Here is a 27475-nt window from a genome sequence, read left to right as displayed (position 1 = left end):
GGGAGAGAGTGAGAAAGAGAAATGGAGAGAGAGAGAGAGAGAAAGAGAAAGAAAGAAAGATTGGAAGCATTCGCGATGCTGAAAAATAAATTACAGCTATAGAAATATTTTTTTCCAATCAATCTCAATCAATCCGTGCTGAGTTGTTAAATGGTGGTGGGAGTGTAAAGTGGAGTTGAATTGAGAAGAAGAAATTTTAAAAGTTGAAACCGGGCGACACATATTTTGACAGTTTTTGGCTTGTGACATATATTATCATCCACTTGCTGAAGAACAATAATGATCATGCTTTTTCTCTGAACGACAAAAGTTCAAGCTATCGCCCCAACAATGTTAATACTCTGATTTAAAGCGGTCGTCAACGACGACGGAAGCCCCGGATGGTGGTGGTGATGATGATGATGGTGGTGGTGGTGATTGCCGAAAGAGCTGGACACGTTGGTCGCATACGGTGCTTCCAGTGACAAGTAAGATTTGGCCATATCGCCGTAGGCAGTGGATCCTAATCCGGGTGCTGCCAAAGCGGTTTTGGTGAGCATGTTGGGCAAAAGAAAATTCGTCGCAGCACTGGCAGTAGTGCCGTTACAATCCGCCGCCGTCAGTCGTTTCTTCTTCGCTTTTCCTGATAATTTTCTATTTCTCGTTTGAATGCCTTCTTTTTTCATGCTTAACGGTCGATTTACCTATAAAAAAATAGAAAATTGAAAAAAATATAATAAACCTTGACCACCAGTCAATCTATGTGCTGTATGCGTGTGTATCTGTATCTGTATCTGTATCTGTACAAAGAGACTGAATTTGGTAATAAAATAATCTGAAAAAAATGTTTACTCAACTCTGTTGTGTGCAGGCATGCAGAAACGAAAGATATGAACAAGAAAGGTAAAAAAAACAAATATAAAAAATGAAATAACACAAGTCTGCCTCCCGTTATTTTGGGTCATCAGATGATATATTAAAATGAGAAGAGAGAAAGATACCGCTTGTCGGCGGCACTTTCCCGTCAACAGAGCCGTGAAATGGACCAATTAGGCGAAATATCGATAAAGCGAGCAGCAGCAGCAGCAAACAGCGTTGATAAAGAGACAGCGGTCAAATTCGGTCATATGCGCAACAGAAAACGAGATATTGAGCTCAGGCGCCGTGGGTGTATGGCAATCGATCATACGAGGGGACGGGAAAATGGGAGACCGTCAAAAACCTCTCTAAAGGGAGGCATTTTACAACTGCACCACCATTACTACTACTACTACTACTACCACTACCACTACTAATGACCGACTGACAGGCTAATTGGCTAGTCGACATTGGCGACAGTTGACGAGCAAGAAGAATACAGTCTGACGACAAGATAACAGACAAGAATTAGCTAGCTGGCCCCGCCGCAGGAATGCGGCTGTAAAAGGGCGAGGAGGGGGAAGAGAACGGTAAGCATGCAAGCAAGCAAGCAGAGAAAACAAGACAAGTTTACAACCCAGGCCGTCGGCATGTCGAAGCTAGTATAGCCCTGGCCCAACGTCGTTGCTTGACACGATTCTCCACCGATCAATAATAAATAATGCATCTCGATAGACGAGTCCATTTTTCGTTCCATTCCACATTATTATTACCAGTTGACACGTCGCCAGCCGGTTTAAGTAAAGTAAAAAGAAAAGTCACTCATGTACAACGCGGACGCATCTCCAAGTGCCGCCGCCGATGTGCAATAAAAACTGACACTTTGACAACTATACAATCGTTTATACGGTTCATACAGTTTGCAGAGCAAAATGCCCACCATTTTCACCAATCTAGGCCTACAGAAAACATACCGACCACGGCCATGAGTACAAAAGAGAAAGCACATTTTTCTCATTGTTCATTCAATCAAGTCACAGCACACAACAGCAGCTCACTTTCCCCATTTACTACTACTAATCGACTATTGTTAGCTAATAACCAGAACTCAACTCTACAACCAACAAATTCATATTCAAAATTTAAATACAAAAATGAAATTATTAATAATTATATTATCGTTTGTTTGGAAACAACAAACTGTCACTGGTCTTCTTATTAGCATCTAGTTACCAACAAAGGAGACTTATTTATTAATTTATTTATACACACAGCAATAATAAATAGTAGCAAACAGTAAATGACCGATTAAAAACTGGAATTTTGCTATTAACACATAAGCATTCAATTTATTTTTCAAGCTGATGCACTTCACAACCGGAAAAGGTGACTCTTTTACTTTAAATATTAATATTCATATTTTTCGAAATAATTTTTTGAAACCCAAAAAAAACTAATTATAGTCGATAATTATTACAAATTATACTTGAAAAACAAAACTGCAGCTTAAATACAACCTTTATTATTTTTCACTTACAACAACTATATAGTTGTTGAAAGATCATACTGCAATTGAACAGCGGAAAGCTGATGAAAGCTGACATAAATTAAGAAGTAAAATTTTGTCTGACACGGATCATTAGACACACACACACACACACTTTTGACAAATAGAAGTCACAGCCTCACTCATGCAAAACAGCTACTATGTAATTTCATGTAATTTATCATTCGAAGCACTTCGACAAACGGCACTTTAAATTTACTTTCAACTTAAGTATATTTTTAAAAAAAGCCCTCTTCTGAACAGATATTTTGACGAAAAAGCATAAATTCTTATACCAACACGCGTTTAAGCCTGTGCTTGCTTCATCTGCTTGTGGTAATTAAATTTCAACTTTTCAATTTTACAGTTGAAGAAAACCCCTAATTTACATACAGCGATCTGTATTTAATCGAACAACTACCTCTGCACAGATGACATTACTCACTATTAAAACATGGTGAATTCTGCTTAAATAAAATAACTTACTTGATTAATATAATAATAGAAATGAAAACTTTTACAATTAAAAAAGAAAACAAGTAGAAAAAATACAAAGAAAATAAGACGCTCAAATACTATATAATGCCAAAATATGTATGCAAAATCATCAACTTGCTCACTTTACTATATTCAAAAAAAAAAGAACAAAGAATTCCATTCAAATAATTAGTTTATAAAAATACATTGTTATGGTATTTATTGCATTATTTAGTACAATATTATGACATTATTTTTAATGACTTTGGGGATTAAATACAAAAATTCATTGTTCCATTGTTTTGTTGTTCAAAAAGATTCAAAGGTCGGTCAAAAGATTACATGGAAAACAATCGAAAAAATGGATCAACTGCAAAAATTGCAACTTATTCCACTGTCATGCTTGCTCATTGTTGTTGTATTACAATGACATAAACGGTTAAAAATGATGAAGCCAATCAACATATCTCAAATTGGCTCGGTTGAGAAGTTGTAACGTGCTGATGATACCTTCTCTCAGCATGCATAATAAAGTTAATTTGAAGAAAACGAAAACAGTAAGTCAAAAAGTCAAACACAACAATTGTTGTCTGATCAAGCACAATCAAGCTTCTTGTAATCAATTCAAAAAACAAGGAAATTAAACGATTAGTTTATCACTGAAGTTCGTATCGATATACAGATATAGATGGGTGTGTGTGTGTGTGTGTTTGATGTGCACAAATTTTTGTTTTCGCTCAACAGAAGCATAACAAAAAAGAGAAATATATACATATATATATCCCCGCCCATGCACAATGATTGTGTTGCAAAATAATAAAGTATGCGCAGGTAAAGGAAAGATGTTTTTGTGATTGCAATCTTTTTTCGGTCGATGGTGTGATGATAACGCAAGCCGCCTGCCTCTTGCCTAGTGTGCATCCTGTTTTTAGGGTCGGCTTGTCAGAGAAAGCGAAAGCGAAAGTGAAAGTGAAGAATGTTGAAAAGAAATTAGAAAGAAACGCAATAATAATAGTAATAGTAATAGTAATAATAATAATAATGAGAAGCTTGACAACAACACAGCATTCACTTCCCAATAATAATAATAATAATAATAATAATTTCTTCAGCCAAAAACACACAGCCCCGTCGTTGGATAAACGATGAGTCGGCGTGGACAAGGAAAAAAGACTTTTCAAACAATGCTCGCCTGTTCCAATGCATCATTTGGTCCGTGTCTGACGCGCTGATTAGAGAGAAAGAGAAAAATAAGCGCCAGACGACCGAAGATTGCTTTGGACAACTGTTGCATGTGCAGTCGTCGCTGGCTGAGATGATGAAAAATTAATTCTGTTAGCCAAAAATCTGTTGCTTTCGCGTTTTTTTTTTCAAATATAAAAGCATGCTAAAATGGGTCACCGTTTCGCTGCGCATACACATGCTAGCTGAGATAAAATTCATTGTTGTTGCTACTTGCCCATCAGCACATCACACGAAAATTAAACGTCGTTCTCAATACTTACGTTGTGCAATTTGTAGTATAGGCCACAGGCGTTGCACACAGGATCGCCATTTTGATTGCGTCTCCAAAGAGTGGTTGTGTTTGTTCCGCAATTGGCGCAATTAATGCCGGTGCGTTTGCTGGCTGACTGAAAATAAATAAAAGTATATTTCATCAGCTTCCATTAATATATATATATATATATATATCATTATATAGTGTAGTGGGGATTAGTATTATACGAGATGGAAAAGAAAAGCAACTAAAAAAAAGGATCAACAGAAACCAAAGAACCCTCCTCCTCCTCCTCCACTCTGTGACTGTGTTGTGGAGGCCGCCGCTAGCGCGTGCTAATGAAGATTAATTGTAACGAAAAGACGGTAATAGCGTGTCTGCTCGGCTATGGATGACAAACTTGAAATGCCGCTTCTGAAAAACGACCCGTCGGGTGTGTGTCGAAAAAATAACGCAAATTGCAAGCTGCTTGTCGCCAATTGCTCAGCAAAAGCCACGAGGGACGAGCAGGCGCCGCGACGCTTTAAAACCGCCACCTCCTCAATACATCTCTCTCTCTTCCTTTCATTTGCACAATCGAAAAATTTCAATCTCAGAAGAAAAAACAAATGTTTTTTCTTCATATCCCGTAATAACAACACGCAACAGCATTCAGCATTTTTATCTTCAAAAACTATCAAACTAATGCATCAAAATCACTGTTGTACTATGATGAAAATTTTTGCAGATAAAAGTGTAAAAAAAAACTTCTAGCAGCCTTTATTTATAAATCCTATTTTTAAACATGCTGACTTATTAATAATATTATTATTATTACTCATAATATCGTTATGATACTACTATTACTGGTGGTGTTATTGTTACGGGTGTTAAGCTTATTAATAATTGAAACAAAACGCACCACCACATTGATAAAACAATAAAGTTATAACAGTTTTCATTCAACAACAAAAGATGATGATGTGGAAGAAAAAATGACCAGCAATAAACAGTCCACTTAAAAAATCACATCCGGTTACCAAATGTGATATTTTTGTGAGCTGAGGTCGACCATGAAAAGCCGACCAAGTACTACGCCATTTACGACCAGTATGTCATTATGTCATCAATGGTAATTGGCATCGAGCGACAGCAGCGGCCCACTGACCAGCGGTCATCAAGCTTGAAAGGACAGCAAAATGGCGCCGCGATTCCTTAATTGCCTGAGCGGTCAGGAAAAGCCGATGCACCGTTGACAGTGACTGTCATCATTCTGGCGGCTTTGCGCAAATCGATCGTTTTACGGTTGAAAGATGAAAGCGAGAAGGAAAATGATCAAAAGAAATACACACACCACATACTATATACACTGACTCTACACAGGGTACCGTTCACGTGCAAACTCTTCCCACACTTACCGAACGTTTTTTCGGCTTTATCAGTGGTCGATTGTGACCATTCATCTTGTGGTACAGTCCACAAGCATTGCATAGGTAATGTCCTGTGCCATCACGCCGCCAAAGTGGCGTTGATGTGGCTCCACAATTTACACATTCTCGACCTTCTGTATAAATAATAATAATAATAATAATAAATACAAGGAATACAAATATTATTGTTTGTCAACTGCATGCATGCAATGCAATTGTGCTTTACCGGTTAAGCTTCGACTTTTTGATTTCACTCTGTTTGAACACTGTTGGAAGCTACGGGCAAGCATGTTGGAGTGAAATGCCAAACTGCCGTAATCAGGTGTCTGCGGTCCGTAAGCGTGATGATAACTGGTCAAAAATGAGCTCGCGGCAGCTGCAGCAGCGGAACCAGCTGCCAAAATACTCGGTGGATAGTGATCATTCAAGGCGGTGGCGCTGGATACGTTCGGCCCAAACGCAGTCTGATGTTGCTGCTGTTGCTGTTGCTGTTGCTGCTGTTTGATCACTTCGACGCTGGAGTGGGTAATCACACTAGTCTGGTAGTTGTTGCTGGCACAATCGCTGCTGCTTGACAAATCTGCGGCACCTTTGGCTAAATTGGCTGAAGCAGGCATGGCGGAATACAGCGCTGATGGACTGAGATGTGCAAAACTTCCTGGATGCCAACCGCCGGTTGTTAACGCTGCTTTGCCATTTTCTGAGCAACTGTTCAGCCAACTGGGGGGCAGACTGAGGCTTGATGCCAATGCCGGGTGAAAGGGACTGTGATATAACCCAGCTGGCCCATTACTTCCTATAGGATAATTGTACGTTTATCAGATATCACAACTGCAAAAATACACTGCCTGCTCATTATGGTCTATCTACCTGAGGAGTAAGCGTATGAATGGCCTTGAGCGGCATAGTAAGTGGCCGGCTTAACTGGTGATGTAGCTGAAGTTGGTGAGCTGAATTCACTTCCCGACAATGTTGAATTTGCACCGGTTGGTGTTCGTGATCCATGCGATGCCGCTGCTACGGATGACACAACAGCAGTGGTCGTTGTAGAATCACTGGAGTCAGAACTGGAGCTGAATATTGTTGACAACGAGTCGCTTCCTCCGCAAGTGGCAACCATTTGCTGCGCATTGTACAAATTCGACATAGTAGGCGTGAAGTAGTCCATTTTTTCTCTACAATACAAAACACTGCACATCGGTGTTATTTGTATACAGATATATGTTTGTGTAAATTATGAACACTGTTGGAAATTTGAATTTTTGCAACCTAGCACCACTGGTTGAAGATTGAATTCTCAAAAGGAGTACTGTGAAAGAGCACTTCCATACACCATTCAAGAAGACGATGATGCTTGGCTATTTCTCGCTTACCCGAAATGATGACACGATTTGATTAGACGAGAAAGTCAGCAATCGTGGCTGGCCTCTGCGGCAAAGTTTGAGCGGCGCAAGAGTGGCGGATGACAGATTGAAATTGACGAAAGCTGGCCGACCGCAGTCATGCTGCTGACGAGCCAGCACTGGCCAATCAACAAAGAGCTTTCATTCTAACCCCAGCCAATCACTATTGAACAAAGGAGAACACAACGCCGGCACACGGCCAGGCCAACCGTCGGTGGACAAAATCTTCCCCAAAACAAGGGACTCTGTTTGCGAAGCGAAGCAAAAACAAAACTGAACTCTTTATAAATTACACCTTCATCACAAAAATTGTACAAAATATAAAACTCAAAAATGATCTAATGACAATTCACATGCCCAACTAATGGGCGGAGCACGAACAGCATTAGTCCACGCGCCCGTGATTGGCATCGTAATTGATATGCCGTTTTTGTCGATTCTAGCGCCATTTGTAGTTGAAAGGAAATTTAGTGGCTATTTCTATAGGCGCTCAGCTCAACTGACACCCGCTGATGCTAGTGACATTTCACAGTATCATACTGTAACCAATGAATAATCTTTGCCAACGTAGGTAGGAGTCAGTGTCGTGAACACGCACGACAGTCAGTCACAGACACGTAACTTTTCAAGCTGAATTTTTCGACTGCTACATTTTGCCCAGACAGCCAAACCCCACCAGAAGAAAAATCAGTCAAACATTTTTCTTCAAAGTAAGCAAACATACTCCCCAGGACATTTGCAATGCAAAACCAACTTATTATCACAATGCAGCGCAAAAAAATGTGCCTGTTTAAAATATACTTGTTGGCTCACAAATACCTGAAACCCATGCACAAAGTCATTATTTTTTGAGAAATTGTGATTTTTCAGAACATGTAACAAAATAAATTCGACGAATCATCATCATGTCTCTCTTGAAGAACATGGACTTGAAACAACAGCCTTGGAATAACACCGCTAAAACTAGAACTATATCGGATAAACAGTTTTGTCAAGTATGTGAATAACGAACAACGAGAGTAATATAAAAGTAAATAAACAAAAATAAATAATCCACAACGCTTAAATGTTCTATTATTTGATCATCAGTATAATAATTGGAAGTAAGTACCATTTTGATTAAAGAAAAATTATCTTTGTACATAATCTGTGGTGAAATAAACGAATCTACGCATTGGAATTGCTCCGTTCCACTGTTCTATTGTTATTATTCCAGAAGCAATTTCTGCATTCTGAGACTGCTAAACAGGAATTTTAGCATTGAACAAGAAAATGAACGCAGGCATCGGACAAGTTAATTTTAAGCGATAGCCTGTTTAACAGTTTAATAAAGAGGTCAGCCTCATCTGTAGAAGGTGTTAAAACGGACGAAGACACATACTGCCTGTGAAGAAATGAACAACGGACAAATTAATTATTATTTCAATTCATGCTCGCTTATCTTTTTTTGAAATCTTTCATTCAAATATATCACATGTACGAAATAATGAAAAACTGCAGTTATCTTACGCTGAAGCATATCCAACCCAACCAAAATAAGTTATTCAAATTCATATATATATATATATTCTTGTAATCATCCCGAGCTTTTAAAAAATCATCCACAGAAACATTCAGAGATGGTTCCGTTGCATTTACTGAAAAATAATAAATTCCCACATCAGAACAGAAGCAAACACTCTAAACCATATTAATTTCCATTTTATACCTATTTCACTAACAATAAATCAGCTCAAATCATGTATGTAAAAACATAGCTCAATGAAGAACAAATCGAAAAAACTAAATTACAATTTTATAAATAACTGAAAGCAAAGTAAACAGGTTTAAATTTAGCGAAAAACGAATTCATATAAATTCATTAATTTGAATGTAAATATTATTATTATCTTGGTGTAATTAGAATTAATCATCTCAAAACTGGATCCTATGATAAATTGCAAAGAGCAATTTTTAACTTTCAAAACAGCTAAATCAAAATTCAATAAATTTGTATTTAGCAAAAAAAACATATCAGTGCAAATAAAATAATCAATCATTTTTTAAATCAGTTGTTTAAAATTTGATGATAAGCGACCAATAAAATATGATTATTTCATAACAATTTCAGCATGAACTTCTCCAGAGCAGAAAAACAACGAATTACTACTCGATATGCTTGAAATTTACAAATTCGCAAAGTGGAAAACGGATCACTTGTGAAAACTGATGATTCTGCAACTTATACTGGTGTAAACTTTTACAGTAAAGGCATATTTTTGTATTTATTTAATGTTTTTAACCTTCTGTGCTTGAACAATGAAACTTTCAGAGTTGCTACACTAAAAAGATACATTCTTGAATACATTATTTTTAGATGGTATATTTTTCAACAAGTGCAAAATAGAAAGTAAGTGGATGAAGCTAAACGCAAACGATTGAAAATATTGTACTGCTAGAATATTTCTTTTTTTTTATATTGCAGCAAAATAATGCGTAACTTTAGCGCACTGATTATTAATAAAACAGTTAAAGACACATGCATGCATGCGAAGAATTCCAGTGAACAGCATTAAAAATAATTTCACTCGGTTGATTTCAAAGTTATTGAAATAAATTGTTTTCTTAAAATTATAATCTTTTTAAAAAAGATTCAAATTTTTAACACGTCGCATTTTTGAGAAAATAAATCAGCAATAATAATAATAATAGATGAGCTTAATAATAATAATAAATAAAGAAAACGCTAGTCGTTCTTCAGCTATTAAGAAATATAAAAGAAAAGGACGTGGCCAACCTTTTGTGCATTATACAGAAACGTCGGCGAACATCAAATGCTTTTGTTGATAAAAATGACGACAATGATGATGTGTTAAAATATGCAAATGATGCAGCAGCTCGCTGCTGTTGCTGCTCATACATCCCGAATTCATACAGTGCACCGGCTTAAGAGAGCAGCTTTCTCAGCTTCAACCGTCTTCCAAACTTTCAAACTGTACAATTATTGTAAGAAAAGCCAACCTGCCTGTTAAATGTTTAACTACTACCCAAAAAGTATCATTGTGAAGAAAAGCGAACAGCAAGCAACACTGATACAAATATTACAAGTTACAAATGAAAATATATATATGGCAACAAAAGCGCTTTTCTGCACAGCTTTATCTAACTGAAATACGAAAAAATAGCTCACACGACGGTTGCAAACGAAAATGATTTACAAAAAACTAGCAATAAAAAATAAACAACAATAAAACTATAAACGTAGTCAAAACATTTTCTAGCTTTCTTTTTTTGACTAAAATGTTTTTACTGTTCAAGTGATAAGCACAGATTTGACTGCAAGTTGCAAACAGAACTTGCCGCTCAAATAAAAAGCAATTTTCAATTTTATCAAATCAAACTTATCTGCTACATCGATGAATAAATAGAAGAGAAAAAAAATAACATTCACCATTTTCTTTCTCAACATGTGAAAAGTAATACTATTTGGTGGCTTTAATTTAGCATAAATTCGTGTAAAAGTTTTCGTGACTGAAAAAAGAATAAGAGCAAAATTATATACATGTATGTATATTATGTATGCATTGCACTCCAAATAATTGTCTATTGCTGAAAAGTGTCTTTGCTTACTTGGTACATTTTGCTGATACATACAAAAATGCAATATGGAGAAAATTTGTTTCAAATCTTCCTTCGCCAGGATTGCAAATAATACAAATATCGATTTGAGCATTACTAGTTGAAAGAAAAAAGAAAAAGAAATACAACACTAATAAAAGTTCCTACGAATGAGGCATAATTTCGATTTTATAAAAAAAACAACAACTACATATTGTTAGCTGCTGTTTGAAGATGGAATTTTAATTGCAACACTTACTATTATTATTATTATTATTATTATTTCACGGACATCAATTAAAATTCAACCGGCAGCAAGAGTCATTGATGAATAAATCGGTAGTTGCTGCTAATCTGGGCAATCAAAGGAAGCATGTCAGAGTGAATCACACCATTCACTTATAAACAGAAATCCCCGGTGACCCAAAAATATTACCGGTATCTTCAAAATTTATCACAGACAGTCTATTGCAATTTACTCTCTCTCTCTCTCTTGCTGTCTCACTTTTTGAATTTCTGAAACTTGATCAACAAGAAGAAGAAGAAGCTTTTTAAAAAGCAAGACTCTGCTTTTTCAAATTTTAACAAATCAACAAATCGAATCTCAATGAAACCATCAACTAAACCAAAATACCGCAAAGCAGTTTCTTATGTTACTGTTCATAAAATAATACATTATTTACTATAAGACTTAATTTAAAAAAATATTTATAACAAAACATAAACTCAAGTAAACGAAAGCAACATACTTTCAAAAAACTACTTTTTTTTCGTTTCTTGCTTTTCTCTTTACCTTTTTTCTGCACATTTGATATCCAGTGTTTACTATAACATGCTTTCGAGAGAGGTAATTATTCATCATTGATTCTGTTTGTTGTGCAAACAAGTAATTACTACTTGAAATAACTAATTAACTGAACAATAGTAATATGATGCTTATCGGGATTACATACATATATGTATATTCTTTTGTTTTCCAACAACAAACACAACAATGACAAACTGCTAAAATTAGGCTATAAGAATGAACAGAAAAATATGAGCCATTCAACTTGGATGAAAATTGCACCTTTTTTCTATGTTTTTCCATGTCATGTAATTATAAACAAAAGAATATTACATGAAATATGTTTTATCGTTGGTTAATAAGATTTTTTTTTCGTCCTTTTGTAATAACAGCATTCAATTTACTGTTGTCTGTGCATACTGTAGAATGTCAAGTGGACTGAAGTGACACAAAATGGGCCAGATTTTTTGAAACAAACTATTCAATAATTCACAATAAGTGGCCAATTGTCAACTGCTACAACTGTAACTGTTTAAATTAAGTGACGGTTTGGAGGGTAAGCGGTGATTAGCGGCATTAAGAGTTGAAGGAAAAAAATTTTCAACGGCGTATATTTTGGTTGAGTTGACGAAGACGATTCGTCAACGGGGTCTGGAAGATTGGAATGAAAAAAGCTTGACAAGCGCTGTGTCAAATTCCTCGATGAATAAACCGGTCCACAAACGGTTAACTAACTGCTCATTTGGAAAATGAAGCGAACCAAAAGATTGGAGAAGTTTCGAAAATGGGTTCCGTCCGGCTGGAAGAAAAATCGACAACGCGCCAGCGGCTAAAAAGGCCAGGCCAGTGCTTGAAAAAGGCTGGCAATTCGACTGGTCTGACTGACTGTAATATATGCATGCATATGTTGCTGTCCGTGTGTGTATGTGCGTGCGTGGCTGAGCCAAATACGGTTCAAGGTGACCAATTTGTCATCTTTGTGATGGACAGGCAAAATTCCCTGACCCTTCGAAAAACCAATCGGCGTGATAAAACAATCCTCAACGCCAACTATGCGACGACGACATGTTGACATACTCTTCAAATGGCAGCTCCTTGAAAACAGTTATCCAAAAACCAACCAACTACTCCTTATGTGACACTAGTTCTTATCAGTTTCTCCCCTTCCCCCCACCCTGATCCCATTCATGCTGTTTGTTCTCTTTAAACCACCTTTTCAATTAAGAAATTGCTGAAAGAGACGTTTCAGAAATATAATCTGAACAACTTTCTACGTCACTTAACACAAGCATAACAAATAACAAACAACAGCTAATCAATATCCTCATTCTCATCAGACTTGGGAAAACAATTTCAATAACTGCATGTATGTAATTGGATAAAAAATTAGCAATTTGTAAAAGTACTTTTTTTTCGAAATTTAATTGCTTTCTTTCGCTTGTTTTTACTACATCTTGAACAACAACTTGAAATTCTACATCAACCACTTCATCATCATCATCATTAGATGTTGCAAATGTGCCACAATCGTTGCATAAAAACGAACAATTTCAATTTTTATTTCCATTGTTTTTTTTATTTTCGTTATATGAAAATTAATTAATAGAATGCTAAAATTTGAATCGTGCAAATTCTTTTAAATAACAAATACTAAAATTTTATTGTCGAAGACAAATATAAAAAATTCATTTGCAAAAATAACCAATTTACCAATTCATGTTGCTGATGTTAATCTAAAATTTTGAAATATTCAAAGAATTTGACGACAAAGCTTAAGAAACCAGGCTGACATAAATGATCACTTGAAAATCTTCTAAGTAAAATATTTAGAAAAAAAAATATATACATGTATTTCAACAATCAATGAATTGAAATGAAATGTTGAATTTGTTTCACAATTATAACTGTTTGCATCACTTGTAAGAAAAATGTACTTTTCATTGTTAAAGGCTAAACAACATTGTGCTTTTACAAAACGCTCCATTTAAATAAGGTAATATATGTATTTGAATTTATTTATTTTTTTTTGCTTTCTTTCTCTGACAACAAATCTGTTGATTTAATTTTAAAAAGTTAAACAATAAGCTGCAACACCCATTTAGAAAAAAGATGAAAAGTCATCGTTGAAAGTCAACATTAAATAATCTGTTGTACAATTGATAAACAAGAAAAAAACAACTACGCCCACTTATTTTTTGCTGTATACATAGCATAAGCTGCTGGTGTGCCTACTAGCAGAAAGACTGACGAGTCAGCTTCTTGCTTGACAGAAAGATTGCTATCTCACTCACCAAAAAAATGTGGCATTCAGAATATTTTTGCATTCTACGTGTTTCTCTCTCTCTCTCTCTCTCTCTCTCTCTCGAACGTTGCATTTTCAGCTGCCACTTGGTAAAATGCATAGCGAAGCTTTTTCATGTTTACACTGGTCAAAAACAACAGGCAAAAACCGTTTGCAACATTTCTCGACCATTTATGCAACATACGACGTGAACATTTTGTAAAATTTACACGAAACTGTGAAATTGTTCATATGAAAAATTTTCCACCCACCATACCAATTGAACTAAATTTAGAATCTTAATCTTGAACAAATCAAAAACGAAAAAAATTCATTCAATTGCGCTGTTTTATATAATTTTTTTTGTTTTGTTTTCTTTTGTTTGAATGATAAAATTTCAAAAGCAATAGCAGCAGCAGCAGCAGCAGCAAAATAGCACTTCGATTTTTGCCGAGTTTCGTTCGATCCGTCGGGATTTCGAATGGCAAATTCACAACGCCTCGACTAAACAGCCTCGTTACAGTATGTCAAAACCAACCACCCGCTGCCAGCCACCAACGCTCCAAGGATGGCAAATTTTGAGCATCAGTTTGATTAATTGCCGAATGAGGTGGAATCCAATCGAAAAATCGATTCCACGATGAATTGCTAAGGCCAATCAGACGCAAGCGGTGTAAATAACTACACTTACAGTATACCATTTGTTTTTGAATCATTTTGCTTTTCTCAAACGTTTTAATTATTTTGTTCAATTTGAAATGCAATACACTCTCAAAATATACAAATATCACAAAGTATACGACTAACTAACTACTGCACTACATTATTTTACTGTTGCTTTTGCGTAATTATTTACCCGTTGTAAAAACAATCAGTTACTACTGTCATATACTGTGTTTTTTGTTAAACAATATCGTTTTATGCATGCAGAAACAAACAACATCAACATTTTTCATAAAATGCAAGCACTTTAAACTGAAAGCAAAATAAGTATTACATTATTGTCTTGTACGCAAGCACAACTTAAACACTGAAAGCAAAAGAAAGCAATTTGGACAAAAAATAACAGTACAATCAGAAAACGACTAAAGTTGACTAAAAAATCCCCATAACCAACACTGCATATTAGTATTTGTTGCATTTAATTTAAACTGCCTAATTACTAAAAAATTATCACCGAATTATGTTTTCTCATTTACATGATGATTTTTCGATAAAGAGAAATTTTCTTAAACAGTCACGTCAAAATCCATTTACATTGAGTAATATCTTTATGTTTGTTGGTGTAGCATGCATTTATTTCATAAAAAATCACTAAAATCAATACCTTATTATTCACTTGCTGCAGAGCGTCATTAAAGTATTGCCTTTCTCTACTAGAAATTTTTCTTCACCATGCTGAAACAATCTTGACAGTGCTCAGCAAAAAAACAAAAGCAAAAGAAACATCGTGAAGAAAAAACAGTGAAAGTAACAGTGCAATATGAAAACAACGACGCTACGAATTGCTCATTAAAAATTCAGTCGTCACACATCTTCTAACTGATTAACATTTTAACCGAAGTAGCTTTTCAGTATTTGACGATTTTTCTGATAATGAAATTTCACATGTGCAAAAATCATTGCAGCAAAACTGGTTATGCAAAATCAAAATTTCTGGACAATAATACTAAGTTGAGATTATGCGGAATATTTTAGTTCCAGTTTAGAATTGATATGAATGGACAAAACTTACTTTATTTTAATGTCGTGAATATCTTTACACATTATATAATTTGCAAATTTATCAAAAAACAAAATAACATAATCTGATTAAACTGACGAAAATCAGAGAACGAAAAAAACACTTCAAAATTAATTTATTACCCATGCAGTTCAAGAAACAGGCAACACCATCACAAACAATCACAGCACACTTAAGTTTATACTGTAGCAGTATAATGAAGTATTCATCAATATAATCTACAGTTTACAAGCATTGAAAATACGTTGCTAAAATTGAATATCCATGTCAAAAATCTTTTGTGAGTTAAAACTTGATTTAAATAAATAAATGCTTGAGTAATTTTCTCGATTCCCATTGATACAGTGTGTCGAAGTGTTAAAACAAATTAATTAATTAAAGTGCTTTTTTGCTAAATTGCAACGCACATTTTGATGAGATATTGTAAAAACAGATGGAAAAAAGTTCAGTCAATGACTTGGTAGAACTAGTAACGAATTAAGATTCTTTGTTTAATGACACTTGAACTAGATTTTTTGCAAATGAGAGTTTCGGAAGAAACATCCATTTAGAAGAACCTTTATTTTTAAATTCAACTAATTGAAATAATTTCTGTGAGCTATTTTAAAACAACAAATTCAATAAACTGATTATCCACAATTACAACAATCACTTCATCACCTTAAATTTTTGCACCTTAAATTTGTATGATTGATCTTCAATGACTCCTATGTTACAGCAACAAACGTATTAAGAGTATACAGTATTAGAAAATTTCATCCAAATCATATCAAAATTTTCAGAAATCGGTAAACTGCATTTAATATGTCCATTTCAATAAAATGGATGGTAACTGAATTATTTTTCTGGAAAAAATTAAATATTTATTCTAACTTTCCTTGTTTCACATTTATTTTAACTAAGCATCCTTAAGAAAATAACAATTAATAATCTTGCATATTGGAATAAATATGAAAAGAATATTCAAAAATTAATGTTTTACACTTTCTCGATGTTTCACCGAATCAAATCAAATCTAATCTAATCAAATGAGCATAATCAAAACACAACGATTACAAAAGCATAGTGCCGTTTAATTGACCACTTGGGCATAGCAAATTTGAAAACGAAAACCGGCAGATTCCCAATTTATCCCATGAGGGACTCCATACATATGGAATATTAGTACTTAATCGGTAGCACGTCATGAAATTCAATGTTACGCTTACACCGAACAATGATTTTTTGAATATGTCTACAAAGATGCTACTACTCTTGCTCTTATAAGCATTTAAGCTAGCGTATGTAAATGAAATTGCTTAAATTTGGAAATCTTTGCTTTGGGAATTTGTTTCGTGTAGTAGTCAATTTTGGCAAAGCTGTGCTCAAACTGACCAGCAAATAAAGCAAATCATTAAATCAGTCGAATGGAAAATTTGCAATTAATAGATTAGCACTGCTTGAAAAGGACATAGTTAACGGTTTTGTATAATTTTTATTTTTTCGCCTTCACTTGTGCAGCGTTTGTGAAGCAAACAGCGCCGCCTGTAAAAAGGAATTTTCCAGCAAAATACTGGAAACCGAATTCAGTGCCAACATAAAAACACTATCAACCACCAATAACAAATTCCAACTATCATAATGGCGCCTCGTTGACGACATTCGTTGTCTAGCTAGTCATAAGCGCAGATAGTATCATTTGATGTAGCGCGAAAAACACCACGCACGTCGGTTGAGCTCTTTTGGACAAGCCGCCAAAAATGATTTAAGCTTTCATTGAAAATTTTGACACTTTTTTAAAATGAAATGCCCATGAAATAGGTGCAATGCAATAAATTTATGACAGATTTGCACGGCTAGCCTGGGAAAGCTAAGCCTCAAAAGGGGTGTTTTGAAAACATATTTTGAAATGAATTTATTAAAAATTAGCAAACTAAGTAAAGTGGTGCAAGCATGTCTGCCGTTTTGATGATTTGCGCATTCAATCGCAATTTTTCATTAAGATTATCATCCACATATAATGACTGACCATTTAACATAAAATAAGCACGTTGCGGCACTTGCAAACAACAAAAATGAATTATTACATCCATTATGTGAATCATAAATATACTTTTGTTTCCTATATTTTAACAATATTTTAAATTTATTATTTAAAAATCATTTAAATTTGCATATTTAAATTATAATTTATAATTAAAGATGCCCTAAAAGCGAAAACAAAATTTACGTGAAAAGTGTAATTTCATTATACTCAAGTCTCTAGATTATGCAATGCAATTTGCTTCAATAATAAAAAGTGCTTTTGGGTAAAACAGAGAGAAGACTATGAAATGAAATCTAATTTCATCTATATTTATGAAATTTCTACTTCATGTTCACTTGGTTGTCGTTATTGTCACCATTGTATTATTGATGTTTTTCTTACAAATATTAAATGCTGCTGTAAATTTTCATGCGGATATGTAAAATCAAATAACAATATGAAATTATCTAAATGCACAGACACAAGCAAACAAGCAAGTGAGCAACATGAAAACAGAAAATGAAATTCGTCACTTAATGAACTGGAAATTGCAAAAGGTCATTCATTCATTTTGAAAATAAAAATGAAAGCAGAAATTAAAAATCTATTTGTCCTTGCTTAAAACTATTTGGCCAACAAGTATTGCAATTTTTATCTGCTTTCTGCTTTATTATTATTAAATACAAAAGTAGGCGCCTGAACAATTTCTCTCTAAAGCATCAATAAGTTTCGAGTATTTGCGAGCATTAACAACAGATCATGATAAAACATTTCCAGTACGTTGTTCAAATTTACTGTTGAAGATTTTCAAACATAGTTTAATTAATAATACGAAATTTAAAATCAATAAATTAGCTATCATTGCAGTCGGCGGCTCTGAACTTGACTGTAAAATATTTGAATTTTGGGATGCATAGCAGTTAGCTGCTTTTATTTATTAGTAAGACCGTTTTTTTTACAAAAGGCTAAATTTCCTTTACTTGAAAATTAAATAAAACATTCAAATATGCAGCAACTGAATCTCATCTGATAAATAACATGTACTGCATGTAATAATTATCTCTTCACAAGCTGAACTGCAACAAAAGTAAACAATAAAAACATTATTTAAGCAAAACATCACACTTTGACATAACTTCTCATAATGAAGTGTAAATTTAAATGAAATTCCTAAACATACTTAGTTTTACATAAAAAGCTAAACTGTTTCAGATGTACAATTCAAAATCACTTCCATTTTGAAACATAACAGTTATACCAATGTGAATAAAATGTGATATGATAAAATAAGAATAATAATGTATTGCTAATAATCTTAATAATTATAAATTTTAACATTTGAACATACCCCATTTTTAAAATACCAAAAAGTGAAATGGATTCAATTTTGCAAAAAAAATATATCTGAGAATATCTAAAAATTTTTAAGAATGGTAAGAGACTTAGGAAAAATTGAATTAAACAGAATAATCTCAAAGGATATGTTGCAAATTTTATGAAAACGAAAATGCAAAGAAAGAAAGAAAAATACATGCATAAATTGTTTACTTTTATTCGGTAGAAAGCTTCTTTGAGGCGTGCGCAAGCTCAGTGGGAGAAAAATGTGAAATCGTTCAAGAGAGTGTTTGTAATATTTGATATTGGTCGAATAGAAATCGGTCGCTGTGAAATAAGCAAAGTGCAGTCCCTGAATGAAAATTCCAGCTTTGTGTGTAAAGCGTGAAAAAGTGCTTTAAGAAAATAAAATGATAATCAAGTGATTGCTTAACGTTGGCCAAAGTGTCACTGTCATTAAACCGACTACAACGATCAGTATTACGTAAAAAGTGCAAACCGGTCAGTGAAGCCATCCCAATGAACCATATCAACTCAGTTTGACAAAAAATGCCAAAGGCATTAAAATAAACGTGATGTGATACATTCTGACAGGTAGGTAGCCCTTTAAATGGGAAGCTGCCGGACTTGCCGGCACCGATGCATCGCCTCTTACAAAACATTTCATCCATCTAAAACATTCTGTCAGTGACGACAACAACGTAAAACTGCGACAAATTTCTTTTATAAACATGACACAGTCAGAACAGAATCTACAACATACGATGCCTTGGTAGCATTTGGCAAGTAGTTGAGGATTGTTGCTTTTTCTCAAATTTCCTATCACAAATATGCATTCTATAAACTTTTTCAACTTGCACAAAGTTAGAATATAAATGAATCAACTTTGAAATTGTTGAAATTTATTTAAATCTGATCAAATTGATCTTCGATTGAGCTTTCAAAACAAGGAAGGAAAAACGTTATGTTGTCAATGCAATTGACATGGAGTCTTTTCTTAAATCTTCTCAAGCATGCAACAAAATTGAAATACCATCATCTATTTATTTCTATCGTTACACCAATAATCAGAAGCTTTGATTTAAATATTGCACCAAAATTACAAATAAATAATCACTAACAACGACATTTGTCAAAGATTACAGTACGTTATATTTTTAAATGCAAATATACAAAGATGAAGAAGAACAGGGAGAAATTTCTGAATGAATAAAGTGACAAATAAGAAAGTAGTACACAACGATTAAAAAACTTTTTTTATTTTAATCCATCATGTTACGTTAATTTACGATTCATTTTTTAAAATGAGAAACAGTAATAAGTTTATGCAAAACTCTTTTGTTACAGAATGCGCATTGTGCGTTTTGTTATAAATTATATCGCTTAAACTGACTTCTAAACTGCTTATTTTCAAGCGAAAATGCACCATCTCAATAATGCCCATGTGACATGAAGAATAATTTTTTTATCTGCAGTAATTTTTGAAAGCATCGATTTTCTTTTCTTTAACTAAAGTGAATCACTGAATTTTGAAAGCTCAGCCTCGCTTTGAATGCTTTACCAAATAGAAAAATAACCGAGCAAAAATTCACCACCAATTCTGGAATTAAATTATTTAAATTTTCAAGAATACACATTTCCGTTCAACGCGTGCTTTTTTGTAATACAATAATAAACTGTTCAGTGGAATTTGATGATTATCACTTTTATGAAACGATACTAGCTGCTGAACGAAAATTAAGTTGCGTATTTTCACAGCAAATATTTTTGGAAAAATGGTCGAATTATTCCAATTGCAAATGTCTTGTGGAAAATAATACACGAAAATTTTGTTAATAATAAGCAGAAAAGAAATATTTTTCTCATGAAACTATAATTTCAGTTTGCATTTCCTAGATAAAGTGTGAAACTCAATGATACTAATAGTTAGTTAATAATAACAGTGTCATCTCAAAAAGTCTACCGCTTCTGTTACTGTGTAATAGGGAAGAACGTACGAGTGCCGAAGACGAAGAAGAAAGTTAATTTTGAATAAAAGCAACAACAGTGTTATTCTCAAATGCATTGCTTACCTGTATGCATGATGAAAAAGCGGTGCAAATTTTGGAATGGAAAAGAAATGGTCAACAAGAACATGACGCCAACTTACTTCCACGTCAGTAGTCGACCATGAATGTCCAATGCGCTTTTCCTCGACCGAGTAGTTGCAGATCTACGCAGTGCAGATTTTGCAACGCAGATAAGATTGAATCTTTTACTGTCCCGACTGGCAATTTCAATTTTCAGCTTAAAAAGCGATCTGACTCTGTCGCATGATCACTAGAGACCGGACGGTTGATCAGACGAGGATCTAAGAATTATTTAAAAAAGGCGGTTTATCAAAGAAACACTCTGGATTATTATTTACAACAAGCTAGACAACAAAAACAAACGGCTAGCATATTTAAACGGGCTTTGGGCATCAATCAAGATCTTATATGCAGACTTGTGAGAAATTCACGGGTGGACTTCAATTTTTAGTCGCCTGATCGACACCAGTCATAATATTGGCTATTGGGCCGCAATTGGAAATTTTAATTCGACACTATCTAATCGCGAATCTGCGTGGTGGTTCAGACTGCAACGCTACTGCTGCTGACGCGGAACTAAATCGAAATTCGGCCTCTTGGACGTGCGCTATTTGCCAGCTTACAAGTTATACCATATGGCCTTTGCCGGCTAACAGTGGCGTTAAAAAATCACCCAACCGCAGACGGTTTGTGTCAAAACGGAGCATATTTTGCTGCCAATGCAATAATTGACATCTCATGGTCAACTGTTCCATCAGCTTGGTCAACTTTTGTCTACTTATCCAGACCCTAATGTCTGGCCTTGTCAAATTCAACACAGCAATAATAACGTGCTTGCATTATTTTATTAGGGTTTTTTAAAAAATTTTATTCATCACCATCGCATCAACAATAACAACCTATCTTTATATGTATATGTATATGTATTTCTCATCGTCGAAATAAAAGTAGAACAGTTCACTTTAAATTTACATAATTGTAATGCAATGCTATAATTAATTAACCAAATAATATACTTTTTCCCTGTGGTAACAATGATTTTTATCATATGGAGATGCAAAAATGAAAAAAATGCAACTGAAAAATCTCATTAAGTAAGCAGTAAGTGAAAGTCTAGAAGTCATGAAAAAAAATTTCATTATGAAAACAACACATGCTTATTGTAAGCTTCAAAAAATTATAATCATTAATAAATTACAATTTATTTCTGTAGAATTATCCAAGTTGCTTAAAATTGCAAAGAAAGAAAGAACGAAATAATTTGAAAAATGAAAAACGGAAAATTTGAACTTTCTTCTCTGATGGGCAAATTGGCTCTAACAGTTGCACAAAAATGTTGCATATTTTGATTGCTAATATCACCGCTTGAGTCCTCATTTGTGAATAATAAAATTTGTCCAAGGAAAAACAAAAAATGAAAATACACGGAAAACATGAAAATGTTACGTGCTATTTATAATATGAAATGAAATAAATATTCAACTTTAGAACACACTTCAGTTGTTTGGAATTACAATCAAATATGTCAATCGGGAATAACGTTTCAATTATGATTTTTTCAAATTTCTCCAAACACGAGTATTAATTATGTAAATTCTATATTCTGGACAAATTGAGAACAATTTTGAAAAGTGAATAACAATTAGCATTTATTTTTGTCGAAGCTGATGATAAATGTTCACCGAATACTACTTGAACAGGCTAAGAGACTAGATTTGAAGTTGTCTGTATTTCAGGCTTAAAATAAAAACAAGGCCACTGTGAAATGTGAATGATTAACAACCGTCGTCATTTTGAATTCTTCTTTTTGGAATTTTCATTGAACGTGATTTCAATCAACATTATTACATTTTAATCAAGTAATAATTAATACTACTAGTACTAATAATAATAACACAATAAAAACAAAAATAGCATGCTTACCTTATTAGAAGCAACTCGTATATATGAACAATGAATAGCATGAAACAAATGTTCTAAGCTAATAAAAAAATTTGCATGAAAGAGGCTAAATAAAGAAACTGCAGTTTATTACTTTCATAAGTATTGTTTACTTTGCAAATTTATGATCGTATTATTATTGTATCACCAGTAGTAGGTGTGCTTGAAAATTAATTCAGTGAAAATAATAAGATGCAAAATTATTCGAATAAATAATAAAAAAGAAGAAATTGCCTTGCTCTGCACAGACGTTTTTAATTATCTAATAAATTTTATAAATATTTTTCAGAAAAGCTCATTTCAAATGAATAATTTCAACTGTCAACTTTTCTAATTTTGTCTACTACATGTTTAAATTGTGTTTAAATGAAATAACAAAAAAATGTAATGCCTGAAATAATAGATATTATAATTTTCAAAGTAAAAAGAATATAAATGCACTGACATAGTCATAATGACTGATGCATTAATTTGTGTACATGATGCACTATTCTTTCTATTTTATATGATGGTTACGTATACTTAGATGAAGCAAAGTTAACAACATTGAGATGTATTCATTAATAAACGATGCTATCATATTAATACACTGCTTTTTTTGAACTTGCAATAATAATGATATAAAAGTAATATTTGTTTTGTTTCTTGATTCATTGGGAAAAATCACCACGTTCTATTCTGATCTGAGATAAAATCTAATCGTCAGAAAAGACATTGTACTGATAGAAATATCTTGAATTTTTTGAATACAACTGTTCTTCGAAGCATGGAATTCAAGTGCATTTCATGCCTCTCAACTTGTAGTATTTAATTGTATGCATGTGATATTTTAAAATTTACAAAGTTGATCATCAGTTAACAAATTTCAACTTCATCAATTTCTAATAAAATATTTTTCAAAATGTTAAAAAATGTATCATATTTATCATTTCACGTTGCATTCACAAAGTGTTTGTGCTGTTTTCAAAGTTATTTTTATATGCCATATCAGAAAATAAATAGCAATAATTTATTTCTTGTTATTGAAGATAAAAATGGAAAGAAATATTATGCCCGAGGAAGAAAGTAATTAACAGAGCCACTTGAATTTTTATCGCATGCTTGCAATGATTGTTCGAGAAAATTTAAGACAATAAATTTAAAAATTATTTCATCATGTTCAACAAGTTATGCGCTCGCCTGTTGCTATTCATTTTCTGATCTTTAAATTTAATTAAATTTTGGTGGATTTTGATTTTTAAAGAAAACAATAGCAAGTTGAACAATATTTTTTACTTACTAGTTTTCAAAATAAAGGAATAAATAAATATTTCAAAATGAGCCATCAGTAGAAGTAAGAATAGAAACAAATTCACAATCTTATCAACGTCATGTTAACTACGCATGATACACGTGAGCAAGAATGAAATTCAAAGAAATAAGCAGTGCAGCAATCAAATTAATTTCACTTTTGTGATTTATTCCATTAACCACAACAAAATTAAAATTTATTCTAAATAAATTTATGCTAAATTCCAGTCATTTTTTTGAAACAACACTATGCAATGCATCATACAAGTTTCCACAACGTTGCAGAATAGTTGTGAACTAAAAAACAAAAAAGTTAGTATTTTGTTCGTGTTAATCTTCTTTTTTGTTCATATAATTTCAAAGAACAGCAGCGTTCATGAGAGCAGTTGACGACGTCAAATTTAACCCGAAACTTCTTCCCATAAACGGAACAGAACAACATGCAGGCATTATACTACACTACAGTACACTACACTACAGAGCACACAAAAAGGGCCAAATTTACTGGCACACATTGCAAGAAATATATGAGCATGGGCAACAAGAAAATGCAAAACACTTCATCACAATAAACAACAGTAAGATCAGGTTTTAAAATTGTCTGGCAAGGAAAAAACGTCTGCTGAAGAAACATTTGGTGAAAATTTCATCAACTTCACAAAGCCATGCTATGCCATGCTGCATGCAATGACAAATAATCTTTCCACTTTGTCAAAATGACAATTCACAACTCCTCTTATCAATCATTTCAAAGCTTATTTTTTAAAATTTCAACAAAATAAACAAACAGACAAACAAAAATAAGCATTGCTTGTAAAATTTGCATTAATTTGCATTTTTATTTCTTCCATCTGATGCTCTTCATATACATTGTACATCTCGGATGTGTGTCTTCTCGTTTCATAAAATGAAAATTACAAATAGAAATATGCAAACATATTAATAATTAATTATTCAAACAATCAAATATATGATTTTGAATAAATGAAATGAATTTTTGATTGCACAAATGCCAATTTGGAAACAGAAATTTTATGGGAAAGAAAAATGCATTTCAAAATTGCTAAGAATGTTTATTTGCCGTGACAAATTGTTCCACTGAAGTGCTTGATGAAAACATAAATCAAATGACTAAATTTTGACGGTTGTGTGCAATCGAATTTTTCCAACCTTTGCTGATCATTAATCGGCAAAATGCATCGGAAAGAGAAATGTTCAAATTATTTCAAAGAGCCAAAACAAATGGACACACAGACGCAAGCACGTAATCATTTGTTCAACTGTTTAAATATTTTAATTTTTTTTCATTTATTCATAATATTCTTTTAGCTTATTAATAAATATGATAACAAGTTTTTTCACAATTAAATTTTATACATATTTTCAAATATTAACCTAAAACAAGGATGAAAATTGCCAGTGCTAATTGGCAAAGTAATCGCCCGCTTGTTGCTGCTCGCTTGATAAAAAGAAAACGTTTTAATTTTCCTCTCATAAACTGTTGTTACTCAGAAGCCACAAAAAACACCTCTTAACAATAACATTAATATTATAAAAAAATAACATAAGAGTGATCACGAATAAAGCTGACAGCTGTTAAGCAAATTGTGAAGCATTTCAAAATGGCACTAATATTTTTGACATTCGATATTATCGATATTCAAGCACAACTCAATTCGTTTTATCTGCCAAACGGCTGACATTGAAATCTGTCAGCGGCGATGGTGTGATGTGAATATTTACATTGAAAATGGAGGAAAACAATATATATATAAATAAGTATAGTCATGCATTGATGATGCGCAAGTTAGTGCAATTGGAAATGATCAAAAACTTGTTTGTAAAAGAAAAATTGCAAATTCAAAGCGAATATTTCACATGAACAAAATATTTCAATTTATTATTGTAAAATTTAAATTTATTTTTTAAAAAAAGTTACTACTCTTTGGAACATTTTAAAAACGTATTCAGTTTCAAATGATTATTAAGTTTTTCATAGTCTACCACTGAACAATTTTCGACCAATTCATAAAATAATTTGCAGATAAGAATTTTCCTATTTATAAGAAATTTAAAATCAATTCCTTATAACTTTTCGCAATCACATTTAATTAACAGCACCAAACAGTACAAATGACTGCTAATTGGGATAAATAATAATAAACTGGTCATGAAATTGATCGACCATAATCGTGGTGAAACTTTTCCATCTTATTCGACCTTTGGTACAATGTCACCTGCCATTTAGCAAACAGTTACTTCCTTGTTCAGTTGTTCATCAGTAGCTGGAGTCAATGAGAACAGGGTCTTGCCCCCTACTTTCATTGTCTAATCGAACTTGTCACTTTTAACTGTAATTCTTCGTACTTAAGAACCAGCCGGTAATTGAAATTACCACACACCGATTACCATTGTTGTCCTTGAATTTTTGCTAAATTGCTTCACAAATTGTGTATCTTGCTTCTTGAACAATTTTCTAATTCATTTATCATTATGGGATTTATTACGAAAATATGCAAATCCGAATAAGCTTTGTTCAAATGTGATTGATATAAACACTAATGCTGAAAACTCTTTAGAAATAAATTACCATACTTCCTTTCTGCTGATATTTAGAGAATTTGAAAGCTTATTTCAGTATAACAGTTTATGCTGCAAACTGGAGGCAATTCATCAATTTCGCAAATCAAAAAGAGCATTTAAAGCTGATGAAACTTATAAATGTGAAATATAAAAAAATTATAATATATATCATCGAAATTTTCATACTGAAAATGCAGAAAAAGTATTACAGTGGTACATATGATGAAAGTGTTCATTTCTTATTCAAATCAGCTAATAGTAAAATTCAACTTTAAATCTTTCATCCTACTATAGTAAAACAAACAAAAATCATAATTAAGTCATGCTAATATCAAAATTCACAACAAAAAATATTTAAACATCGCAAACAAGATGATCACATTAGACTAAATAAATATCAAAAAGAAATAAAATGAAGTTCTCAAATAATTTTTTCGAATGCAAAATTTTATGTCTCAGAGTTTGCAAAAATTGGACAAATGATGCACCGTGATGCATTGTTCTAATTTATGCAGTTATTTGAAGTATAAAAAATATTTTGAAAACAGTGCTTTAAAATGATGAACTGATGAAGCTGAATTAACTAATAAACATTTAGGCTAAAGCCCACAGCCATAAAGGACACTTACGGATGCTCGACATTTACTGCTTAACATATTTGGAAACTAACTAC

General features: G+C 33.1%; 4 protein-coding genes across 4 annotated transcripts; 1 reads left to right on the top strand and 3 right to left on the bottom strand.

Annotated features, from left to right (window-relative positions):
* Positions 1-311: 311 nt before the first annotated feature.
* Tsp_04367 (GATA-binding factor 2) lies at positions 312-5905 on the bottom strand (the record flags this gene model as incomplete). Its single annotated transcript, XM_003375133.1, has 3 exons — positions 312-683; positions 4366-4491; positions 5756-5905. Coding segments are annotated over 3 exons (648 nt in total), but the record flags the coding sequence as incomplete, so codon positions are not given.
* Positions 5906-7125: 1220 nt separating this feature from the next.
* Tsp_04366 (conserved hypothetical protein) lies at positions 7126-7619 on the bottom strand. The gene is made up of 3 exons (XM_003375132.1): positions 7524-7619; positions 7322-7496; positions 7126-7289 (listed from the first exon to the last, which is right to left on the bottom strand). Exons 1-3 carry the CDS (start codon positions 7617-7619, stop codon positions 7126-7128), a joined length of 435 nt encoding a protein of 144 aa, XP_003375180.1.
* A 4467-nt stretch (positions 7620-12086) lies between these two features.
* On the bottom strand, positions 12087-12629 carry Tsp_04365 (Conserved hypothetical protein). Its single transcript, XM_003375131.1, has 3 exons — positions 12606-12629; positions 12267-12435; positions 12087-12205 (listed from the first exon to the last, which is right to left on the bottom strand). The coding sequence occupies exons 1-3, from the start codon at positions 12627-12629 to the stop codon at positions 12087-12089; spliced, it is 312 nt and encodes a 103-aa protein (XP_003375179.1).
* A 1321-nt stretch (positions 12630-13950) lies between these two features.
* Tsp_04364 (conserved hypothetical protein) lies at positions 13951-14479 on the top strand. Its single transcript, XM_003375130.1, has 2 exons — positions 13951-14043; positions 14249-14479. Exons 1-2 carry the CDS (start codon positions 13951-13953, stop codon positions 14477-14479), a joined length of 324 nt encoding a protein of 107 aa, XP_003375178.1.
* Positions 14480-27475: the final 12996 nt, after the last annotated feature.

This window comes from Trichinella spiralis (assembly GCF_000181795.1).
Source record: "Trichinella spiralis strain ISS 195 chromosome Unknown Scfld5, whole genome shotgun sequence".
NCBI classification, from domain to species: domain Eukaryota; kingdom Metazoa; phylum Nematoda; class Enoplea; order Trichinellida; family Trichinellidae; genus Trichinella; species Trichinella spiralis.
The sequence above is the reverse complement of the archived record's forward strand: the minus strand, read 5'-3'. Positions and strand labels throughout refer to the sequence as shown.

Coding starts and splice junctions, on each gene's coding strand:
- Tsp_04366 (XM_003375132.1), bottom strand. CDS start 7,619: ATGGCGCTAGAATCGACAAAAACGGCATATCAATTACGATGCCAATCA. Junction 7,497..7,523: donor TCCGCCCATTAGTTGGGCAT/GTGAATTGTCAT, acceptor ATCATTTTTGAG/TTTTATATTTTGTACAATTT. Junction 7,290..7,321: donor TTCAATAGTGATTGGCTGGG/GTTAGAATGAAA, acceptor TTGATTGGCCAG/TGCTGGCTCGTCAGCAGCAT.
- Tsp_04365 (XM_003375131.1), bottom strand. CDS start 12,629: ATGTCAACATGTCGTCGTCGCATA. Junction 12,436..12,605: donor CAACATGTCGTCGTCGCATA/GTTGGCGTTGAG, acceptor TATTACAGTCAG/TCAGACCAGTCGAATTGCCA. Junction 12,206..12,266: donor AGTTAACCGTTTGTGGACCG/GTTTATTCATCG, acceptor CCAATCTTCCAG/ACCCCGTTGACGAATCGTCT.
- Tsp_04364 (XM_003375130.1), top strand. CDS start 13,951: ATGCATAGCGAAGCTTTTTCATGTTTACACTGGTCAAAAACAACAGGC. Junction 14,044..14,248: donor CCATTTATGCAACATACGAC/GTGAACATTTTG, acceptor AAGCAATAGCAG/CAGCAGCAGCAGCAGCAAAA.